The following is a 10554-nucleotide window of genomic DNA, read 5'->3' as shown; positions in this document are numbered from 1 at the left end:
CTCTCTCTCTCTCTCTCTCTCTCTCTCTCTCTCTCTCTCTCTCTCTCTCTCTCCCTTTCTTTCTGTCTTTCACCTTTTTTTGAGACAGAGTTTCTATGTGTAGCCCTGGCTATCCTGTACCTTGCTTTGTTGACCAGGTTGGCCTCTAATTCAGTGATCTGCCTGTTTCTGCCGCCCAAGTGCTACTATTAAAGGCATGTGCCACTACCACTCAGCAATTTTCTGTCTGTAAAGTGGGAATAATAATCTATACTTAAGCATAGAAGAGATAACACCATGGAGTCATGCTCCTATACAGAGGGAGCGCAGAAGGATGTGTTTCTGTTCTTGGTCACAGAAGCCTTGGAAAGTCAGCACACATTAACGTTGTCTGCTGCACAGTAGTGCTGTCTACATACCACACCACTTTAAACTCACTTGTCTTAAGCTCTGCATGATGAGCGGTGCCTTTGATCCCCCCTCTTGACAGATGAAGCACAAGTACAATGAGTTCATGGCTACACAGCAAGACCCTGTCTCAAGCAAGCAAGGTGTCGCTTGGAGCTAGAAAGCCTGTTTAGCATGCACAGGCCTGGCTCCTACCCATCACTAAAAACAAAATAAAGAGGTTGTGTTGTTTTGTTTTGTTTTGTCCTGGAACTCACTGTGACACAGTGACTGTGTAGACCAGTCTGGCCTCCAACTCAGAGAGATCCACCTGTCCCTGATGAGATTAAAGGCATGCTACACCATGACTAGCTAAGAAAATATTTTTTTTTAAAAAAGAAAAGAATAACATCACTGACTTTGGTGGGCCAGCTAGATCCATCCTGGCTTTTTATCGTCCTTGAGAGAGTCTGGGTTTGCTAGCATGGAGAGACCTGGGAGAGGGAGAGGGGAGGAGGGAGGGGAAGGGGAGGAGGAGAGAGAGGGAGAGGGAGAGGGGAGGGGAGAGGGGGAGGGAAGGGGGAGGGGGAGGCGGGAGGGGGGGGGGAGGGGGGGGAGGGAGAGGGAGAGGGGGAGGGGGAGGGGAGGGGAGGGAGAGGGAGAGACAGAGACAGACACAGAGACAAACACAGAGAATGTCAGGGTGAGCAGAAGCTGAGGGTCAGAGAGGTCAGAGAGTGTGTCAAAATTCACCAGCAGTAAAAGAGTATAAGTAGTGTATAAGTAAGTATAAGTATAAATAGTGAAGCAAATATTTAAGTATGGTTGTGGAGCAAAAAATCAGATCAACTTAGTTACGATTAAAAGTTTAAGAGGTGAGACTGAGAAGGATACGTTGAGCTGAACAGAGAAGGTGGACCTGAACCCTGCGCTCCTGCCTCCCACCTTATGTGCCAGACTCCTACGATAATGCCTCTGTGCTCACCCATGTCTGCCTACGCGGGGTGTGGCACTTAGGGCAGAGCACCGAGGCTGACTCTGAGCAGGGTAGGAGTATTCTGGTGTTGGAGTGCAGTGGTGCAAAGACCAGACTCACCCAATCTTTTACCACTTCTCTGGCCAGGCTAAGTGGCAGTGCCTGGCCTCCAAGGGCACTTCCCGTCTGGACATGTTTGAACACATCAGCCTCATGACCTTGGACAGTTTGCAGAAATGCATCTTCAGCGTCGACAGCAACTGCCAGAAGTGAGTCTCTCTCTGTCCTTGCCTGGGAACCTGAGCCCTGGACCTTAGGAGGAGGTTGGGGAGACTGTGACTGGCCAGAAGAACAGGTGGGCTATAACTGACAGCTAAGGACAGTGAGAGGAGAAAGTGTGGTCCTTCCTAGGAGGTGGATTGTGGGAATTGTAGATGAGCAGTGTCGTTAACAGGCACTTTGAAAATGAGGTTGAGGTTGGTGGTAGTTTTTTGTGGTTTTGTTTTTTGTTTTTTCCTGTTGTGACAAAATATAGCAAAACAGCATACGAGAGAAGAGAACGTTTGAGCTTCTAGCGTCAGAGGTTTCAGGCCTTCCGTGTAGGGAAGAGTGGGCCAGGGCACCTCCACCATAATTACGCGGAAGTACAGTAAAGGTTGCCTGTATGTACAACTAACCTTTCACCTCCTTCCCCTGTTGTCTGCATGAATCCCCACCCAGTGGAATATGGCGGACCATATGCCTGGTAGGCCTTTACCCACTCAGACAGTTGTCTGAAATAACCCTACAGACACAAACAGACGTTTTTTCATTAAACTCCTAGGTGTCCTGAACCAATAAAGATGATAATCAAGATTGACTGTTACTAATCCCAGTAGAAGAAGGGGACATAGGTACCTAGTCCCTCCTATAGCCAAAGAGCCATTTCAATTGGTACCTTCTGGGAAAGGGAAAATTAGTTTTCTTCAATGGAGTGACACTGGGTATATCTACCACACTCCAAGGCAGGTGCATACTCCAGAGTAGTAGTAGGTCAGCATGTATCAGAACTCCATTTTTGTGCCTGTGTGTCCTTTTGTTTCATTTGGGTTTTTTTTTTTAAGAGAGAAAATATAAAGTTGGATGGGGACGTTCAAGAAGGAATTAGAGGAAGGGAAAGAATATGCTCAAAAGTAAAAATAATTAATTAAAAAATATTAAGCAATGCCAGGTGGTAATGAGACATGCCTTTAATTCCCCAGCACTCAGGAGGCCAATGAAGTTCGAGGCCAGCCTGGTCTACAAAGTGATTTCCAGGATAGCAAGGGCTACAGAGAAACCTTGTTTTGAAAAAATCAAAACAAGACAAAACCCATGGAACTCTTCATTTTTGGAAAGGGTCTTACTACATAGCCCAGGCAGGCCTGGAGGTTCACAAGCAATCCTCCTGTCTCATCTTCCTAAGTGTTGAGTTTGTAGCATGAACACCATGTCCAGCTGGCAACTGAATGTTAAGGATGTTGAACAATCAGCCAGAAGGATGTGGACTTTTCTTGAGTTTCCCAGGCAGCCCTAGGTATCTTAGAAGATGAGAGTTAAAGTCACAGTTGGATTTAGATAGCAACTCTTTAGAGGACTGACAGTCAGGTAGATATACAACGTAGGATCTGGAGAGGGAAACATCTGAGCACGGTACCAAAAATCAAGGAGGGACTGCAGAAGCAGATGCTGAGTGAAAGAAAGATGACAACAATGCCCAAGTCCACCTGGAATCAGGGACATGAGGCTCGTACGGAGTGAGAGGCACAGAGGAGTACTCTCGGAGGGCACTTTTGGTGGGTGAGAGTGGGTGAGGTGTCTTAGTCCTGTGTCTCTGCCTCGGGGTGTTCTGGGGTTTCATGTGTCCTAAGACTGCTTTCTCTCCGGCCTGCCCTGCAGGTCTGACAGCGAATACATTGCTGCAATCCTGGAACTTAGCTCCCTTGTAGTGAAACGGCATCACCAGCTCTTCCTATACCTGGACTTCCTGTACTACCTCACTGCTGATGGGCGTCGCTTCCGCAAAGCCTGCGACCTGGTGCACAGCTTCACAGATACTATCATCAGGGAGAGACGCAGCACCCTCAGTACGCAGGGTGTTGAATTCCTAAAGGCCAAGGCTAAGACTAAAACTTTAGATTTTATTGATGTTCTCTTAATGGCCAAGGTGGGTTTTTCTGGAATCTAAGTTGCATGGATCTCAATGTTCAACCTTGATAGAAATTGAGTTCTAGTGAGACATAGATGGTGACTGTAAAATGGAGGGTCAGGCTAGAGATAAGTTTTAGAGGTGGCTCTGATGAATGCTGTGTAGAAGAAACAAAGAACAGAAAACCGAGAAGAAAACTGTGAGGCAGGCTCTGAGGAGGACCCTGAGTGTGCAGTGGGCATCAGAAGGGCATCACAAGGGGACCCTGAGTGTGCAGTGGGCATCAGAACTTTTCGAAAGACAGACTCAGACGTGCTCAGACACTGTATGAGTTGTGGTCCTGCTTTGTGTGCAGGATGAACATGGTAAGGGACTATCGAATGAGGACATCCGAGCAGAGGCTGACACCTTCATGTTTGGAGGTGAGGGTCTCTTCGCAGGGCTAACGAAAGGGTGGGGAACTGTCAGTCCCAGGCTCATCTGTTGGGGGGACACCCAGGATATCTCATTCCTTCCATCCATCCCTTCCTTCCCCATCCTTCCTGGGGACCTCACTGTCTAGACACTGTCCAGCCTGTGGTGCTGAAGCAGCCCAGAGACACAAGCCTTCCTGTCTGTCCCTCAGGCCATGACACTACCACCAGTGCACTCTCTTGGATCCTGTACAACCTGGCGAGGCACCCGGAATACCAGGAGCGCTGCCGGCAGGAGGTTCAGGAGCTGCTGAGGGATCGAGATTCTGAGGAGATTGAATGGTGAGCGCAGGTCCTTGTTGTCAGTTTTGTGGCCCTTCTCTTTGCCTCTGCTCCCTAGATGGGAAAGAGAAGTTCCTTTTGTTGATTCTTCCATCATTTCCCGGTGCTCATAAGAGCTGAGCTCAGAGGAAGACACCCAGCCTAGTCATCAGGAGAAAAAGATCTCAAAGCCCATGCTTATCACCACTGTGTGGCTAGGCAACGTGAGCAAGCTTTTATAAATCACCTGTATGCTCTGTAGCCTGGGGAAATCCTCCCTACAGAGCTGCTTGAGAAGTTAGTGACAGCATGAGGAGAGCAGGTGCCACCAACACAGGTTCAAAACTGCCCTTGCTCCTTTGCTCTTCTGCGTTCTTCCTCCCTGAGACCTTAGCTCCCCTTTACCTCCGCTCTGCTGTTCGATTCACAACGATTCTACTTTCACTCACTGCTGGGGATTCACAAGGATCTCAGTGGGTAAAAGTTATGCATCCCTTCATTCATGGAACATGTCCACAGTGCCTCCCCTGTCACACCTCTAAGTTCAAGGCCAGTCTGTGCAACAAGGCGTAACACCTGTCTCAAAATCAAGGGTTACCAGTTTTTGAAGTGAGGTGGCCATTGTAGTCTAGGCTGGCCTCAAATCAATCCCCGTACCCCGTTCTTGAACGTTAGCATTATAAATCTACGTCACCATGCCAATTCCTAGATGCATTTTTAAGTTTGCCAGTTTGTGATGGAATATTTACTATTCTGCCCACACTGGTACCACAATGATGGACTCAAGCGATTTTTCTGCTTCTGTCTACAGAACAGCTGAGGTAAACTGACAAAAGCAGAGTCAGGAATAAAAAGAAAAAGAAGGCAAGCTGGTTGATGGCACAGTGAATGAGACAGTCAGAGGAGCCGTCTCTGCTATACCAGGAGAAAAGAGTGCACAAGACCATTTGTCATGCTTAGGAGTCAGGGGGAATAGCATGCCTGGATACTTGGGAAATGCGCATGTGCGGACCAGGGAGGCTCTTCGTGAGACTAGAGCTGGGAATACAGTGTTCTGAACTGTAAGGACTTGAGCTTTAACCAGAGGTGTGTCTGCTGAAGACCTTTGCCAAGTCACTATAGGAAGGTGGAAAAGAGAATGGGAACACCAGGTGTGATGATTCCAGGCTGGAATCTTGGCGGGGGAGGGGCAGCACTGCCAATTATATTGAGCACTTGGAAGCAAGGCTACAAAGTAATACTCGCCTCAAAATGAACGTAAGAAAGATGTGTGTCTTTAGGACAGTTAGCTGGTGGGCGGATGTGGCTAGGCGTTTGTAGACCTCGTGCTTCACTGTTGCCTAGGGGCTCCCTACAGAGCTTGGCTGAGGGATGAATGCAGCCCAGAGGCTGAAGGTCACTAGCTGGAGACTGAAGGTCACTAGCTGGAGGCTGGAGGGGATTGCCGGCCTCGCAGCTGGGCAGAGAGCTTCTCCATGCTTGCTTTCCTTCAGTGGAGAGTTATTCCACATGTATAGAAATATTTTCAGTGAGAACAAATATTGCTGAATTGCCATTTAGTATCTCTGTGTTGATTTACTATCCAATGTGTAACAGAACTAGCGATTCCTGTTGCTACCTTTTGACTAACCGTGTGGGATTTTGTTAAATGAATGTGCCATGACTTATCAAAACGTTCCATTCTTGTTGGCATTTAATCTTTTTCTCTTTTTCACATTTTGTATGTTATTCAGTGTGCATGTGCGTGCATGCATGCATGTGTGTGTGTTTGTGTATGTGTTTGTGTGCACACACATGCACCTGGACGCACATGTACAATGATGGATATGTGGAACTCAGAAGACGATTTGTAGAATCTCTACCATGTGGTACCCAGTGATTAAATGGAAGTTGTCAGGTCTTACCAGCAGGTGTCTTTATCCTGTGGGCCATCTTGTTGGCCCTCCAGCTTTTCCTCTAGCAAACACAATGTAGGAAACATCTGTGTACTTTGGCCCTTTGTAACCCATATAAATGCCTGTGTAGGACAAATTCCAAGGCTAGTTGCTGAAGTAAGGCATTAGGAATCTATGCTGGGGTTGGAGAAGTGACTCAACAGTTAAGAGCACTTTGGGTGGCTCTCGATCACCTGTAACTCCAGCTCCAGGGGATCTGATGATGTCACTGGCCTCTGCAGGCACACACACAACACCACAAACACACACACCACCACCACACCATACATATACATATCATATACATATCATTTTAAAACATCACTCATTTTCTTCAAAGGCTTTCTGAATTCTATAACTTAGTGGCTCTTGGAAAATTCCACTTCCACACAGACCCAGAGAGAACTCACTTCTTTGTGTCTTCATCAGAATATATTGTAGAACTTGAAAGTGTTGAACAACCTGAAAAGTTGTGGCACACTGTGCTATATGAGTGAACACCACTGTACAGATATGCTGAACTTGGCAATCATCTTTAGATTCACCATGCATGCCTTTTTTCTTTGACATATCAAATAACTTTGTTTTCCTAACTTTGGAATTTCTATGCTTTTCTTTCTTTTCTTCCTTTCTTTTCCGGTATACAAGAACTCTTTTTAAAAATGTTTTTAATCTTTTGTTTTTTGAGACACAGACTCACTATGTAGGCTGTCTTAGAGCTCTGTTGTCTAACTCAGATTGCCTGATTCTCTATGAGACTAAAAGTGTGCACCAATACAGCTGGCAATTATTTAACTTTTAATTGTCATATATTTTCATGCGTGTGTATGTGGTTAGATAGTGTCTGCCATGAGTGAGGGTTGTCACAGATGACAGAAGAGAGATTCTAGTTCCTTGGAATTTGAGTTATAGCCAGCTATGAACTGCTTAGCATACGTACTGGGAATCAAACTCAGGTCCTCTAGAGGAGTGGTAACTTAACTGTTGAGCTATCTCTCCAGTTTGAGAAGTTTTAAAAATTTGTGTATGGTGTGTGTAGGGAGTGAACTTGCGTGTTTGTATGTATGCTCATGTGTTTGGAGGCCATGTGTTGACCTCAGGTGTCTTCCTTGATTTTTTTCTTCATGTTCTTTACTGAGTCAGGGTCTCTCACTGAACAGGACCTTGCTGGTGTGGTGAGTTCTGCCAGCTTGTCTGACTTCATCTGCTTCTGGGTCAGTTATGATCATCTGGCTGGAGATCTGAACTCCACCCCTCATGCTTGTATGGCAAGCACTTTGTCTACTAAGCCATCTTCCCAGCCCCAAGAACTCATTATGTATTAAAAGTCTCCTGGTTCTTCCTTTTCAGGGACATAACAATCATCCTGGTTTTAGGAATGATCTATAGTCTAAGAGCATTGAATTTCAGGGCTAGGAATGGAGCTCCCAGCTTTTTTTTTTTTTTAATAGATTTATTTATTTATTTATTTATCTATTTATTTATTATATGCAAGTACAATATAGCTGTCTTCAGACACTCCCAAAGAGGGAGTCAGATCTTGTTAAGGATGGTTGGGAGCCACCATGTGGTTGCTGGGATTTGAACTCTGCACCTTCAGAAGAGCAGTCGGGTGCTCTTACCCACTGAGCCATCTCACCAGCCCTGAGCTCCCAGCTTTGTGCACAGTAGGAAGTGCTGTTTGAGCTGTACTCCCAGCCCTAGCTTACATCTGGTCACTATGCAGGCTGTCCTTTTCAGGGACCCCTGTGCTGGGTCCCTGAGCTGCCATCTCTTTAGTACAGGTAGCCTCTGCACATGTGTATATCCTCAGTGTCTGCAGCACAGGACCCTCTCCTGCCTCTGCATATGTGTATATCCTCAGTGTCTGCAGCACAGGACCCTCTCGTGCCTCTGCACATGTGTATATCCTCAGTGTCTGCAGCACAGGACCCTCTCCTGCCTCTGCACATGTCTACATCCTCAGTGTCTGCAGCACAGGACCCTCTCCTGCCTCACACCTCAGCTGCTTCCCAGCTCTCCTTACCTCATGAATTCTTGCCTGGGATGGATGTCACATAACACCCATTACCAAGAGTCTTTCATTGCTCTGAAAACTCATAATCTGGTCTCTTTCTCTCTTTTTCCTCCTCCTTTTCTTTTTGCCTTTTCAAGACAGAGTGTCCTGTGTGTATCCCTGGTTGTCCTGGAACTCACTCTGTAGATCACGCTGGCCTTCAGCTCACAGAGCTCCACCTGGCTCTGCCTCCTGAGCGCTGGGATTAATGGTGTATACCACCCAGCATGTGCCCTCTTTATCTTTTTTAAAAGAAAGGCACATTTTATTTCATTTATGTGAGTACACTGTAGCTGTCTTCAGATACACCAGAAGAGGGCATAGGATCTCATTGTGGTTGTGAGCCACCATGTGGATGCTCAGGATTGAACTCAGGACCTCCAGAAGAGCAGTCAGTGTTCTTAACCTCTGAGCCATCTCTCCAGCCCGCCCTCTTTATTTTTATCAGATAATAACTTCTCATGTATTCATGAGCATATCTGGAGTCTACTAATATCCCTTTCATTTCAGCACTTAGGAGGTAGGAGCAAGAGGATCAAGGGTAAAGGCCATCCTTGATTACATAGCTAGTTCAAGGCCTACATGAGAATTTAGAAACGCAACCAAGGGGCTAGAGAGCCGGCCCAAGAGTTAAGAGAACTTACTGTTTTTCAGGCAGCTCACAGCCACCTATAATCCACCTCCAGGGCATCTGACACCCTCTTCCGGCCTCCACAGACATATAGCACACAGAGAGACACACGAACATGGATAATTTTAAATTTTAATATTTTAGGTGCAGAACTCTGGATCAGTCTCACTCAGTGGCAGAGAGACTTTGTTTTTGCTCCTGGACAATTGTGTGGTGTGTTCCTTAGGGACGACCTGGCCCAGCTGCCCTTCCTGACCATGTGCATCAAGGAGAGTCTGCGGCTGCATCCCCCAGTCTTATTAATCTCCCGCTGCTGTTCCCAGGATGTTCTGCTGCCAGACGGCCGGGTCATCCCCAAAGGTGCCCTCAGGATCAGTGGAAGGAGGGGCCTGGGTAGGACGGTGGTCCCCAGAAGCCACGTGGACCTGTCCTAACTGTCTCGTTACTCAACAGGGAACATCTGTGTTATCAGCATTTTCGGGGTTCACCACAACCCTTCAGTCTGGCCAGACCCTGAGGTGCGACCCTACCCTTTCCCCAACTCTGGGGCCTGGAGAAGAGGCACAAGCCTACCAGAGAAACCAGAGCTACCATCCTGGACATGGGGAAAGAGACATGACCCACTAGCCTAGTCTTTCCTGGCCTACAGGTCTACAACCCTTTCAGATTCGACCCAGAAAACCCACAGAAGAGGTCGCCTCTAGCTTTTATTCCCTTCTCAGCGGGGACCAGGTGAGGAAGTGGTCTTGGGTGAGGGGGAGAAGTCTGGGTCTGACAGTGGGACCAGGGAACAGTTGGGTGAATGAGGATTCTGTGTCTCCTCCCCGACCTTTGCCTGTGCAAAGGTCTGCAGAGCCCGAGGTGGCAAGGTCAAAGGCTGATGCTCTGTACTCAGAGTCATGCCCTGGTCTGCACTGGGCGCTGGGGCTAGGCCAGGTCCCAGAAATGTGGACGCCCACGCAGGGCCCCAGGCACATCAGTGCCTCCTTGGTCCTCCTTACTGGGGGTGGGGGTGGGGACCGGGCCAGGTTGGGTCCGAGGATGCCTGGCTGGTTCTTCGAGCAGTCAGAGTCCCCACCCTGTCTTCCCGCAGGAACTGCATAGGACAGACATTCGCCATGAGCGAGATGAAGGTGGCGCTGGCGCTGACGCTGCTGCGCTTCCGTGTGCTGCCAGATGACAAGGAGCCGCGCCGGAAGCCAGAGCTGATCCTGCGTGCAGAGGGCGGGCTGTGGCTGCGGGTGGAGCCGCTGAGCGCGGGCGCACAATGACCTCACAGCTGCCTTGGGTCCTGCTCACCCGTGCTCCTACCTCTTTAAATCTCTGAATAAACAGAACTGCCTCCTGTTCTTTGAGTGACTATGAGCATCAGACCGGAATTTTATCACAAGATCCTCAATGCCTCCTGGGTGGTCCCCGAGGGTCTCCGTGCTGATGAGACTTCTGCTGGAAGACCTTATCTTGTGAGCCACCACGGATGTTTAAGCAGGAGAGGGGAGCAGGTTTTCCAGTACATTTGAGGCTCTGTGGTCATTGAGACAAACCCTTATATTCACTATGTTTTCACCTTTATTCTATTTCATCAAATTTAGAGCTATGTCCTCCTGCTTCTGTCCTTCTGGTACAACATTTAAGAGTGGAACACTACACTAGACCTGGCCTGTTACATATGAAGGGATAGTTGTAGACT

General features: G+C 47.8%; 1 protein-coding gene across 3 annotated transcripts in view; it reads left to right on the top strand.

Annotated features, from left to right (window-relative positions):
- The window catches only part of LOC110335560 (cytochrome P450 4F6), a 26298-nt gene extending 16074 nt beyond the window's left edge, over positions 1-10224 (top strand). For 2 of the 3 annotated variants that reach the window (XM_029531493.1, XM_029531494.1), the window contains exons 6-13: positions 1490-1611; positions 3260-3527; positions 3865-3931; positions 4135-4264; positions 9091-9224; positions 9318-9382; positions 9514-9596; positions 9958-10212. In XM_029531493.1, the coding sequence (XP_029387353.1) occupies positions 1490-1611; positions 3260-3527; positions 3865-3931; positions 4135-4264; positions 9091-9224; positions 9318-9382; positions 9514-9596; positions 9958-10135 (1047 nt within the window). In that variant the 3' untranslated portion in view covers positions 10136-10212. Of the gene's footprint in view, positions 1-1489; positions 1612-3259; positions 3528-3864; positions 3932-4134; positions 4265-9090; positions 9225-9317; positions 9383-9513; positions 9597-9957 lie in introns of all 3 variants that reach the window. The other variant, XM_021217758.2, reaches the window with a different exon arrangement.
- Positions 10225-10554: the final 330 nt, after the last annotated feature.

The sequence above is a fragment of the Mus pahari genome, chromosome 18 (genome assembly GCF_900095145.1).
Source record: "Mus pahari chromosome 18, PAHARI_EIJ_v1.1, whole genome shotgun sequence".
NCBI classification, from domain to species: Eukaryota; Metazoa; Chordata; class Mammalia; order Rodentia; family Muridae; genus Mus; species Mus pahari.
Note: the sequence above shows the minus strand (reverse complement) of the source record. Positions and strands in the feature narration are given on the sequence as shown.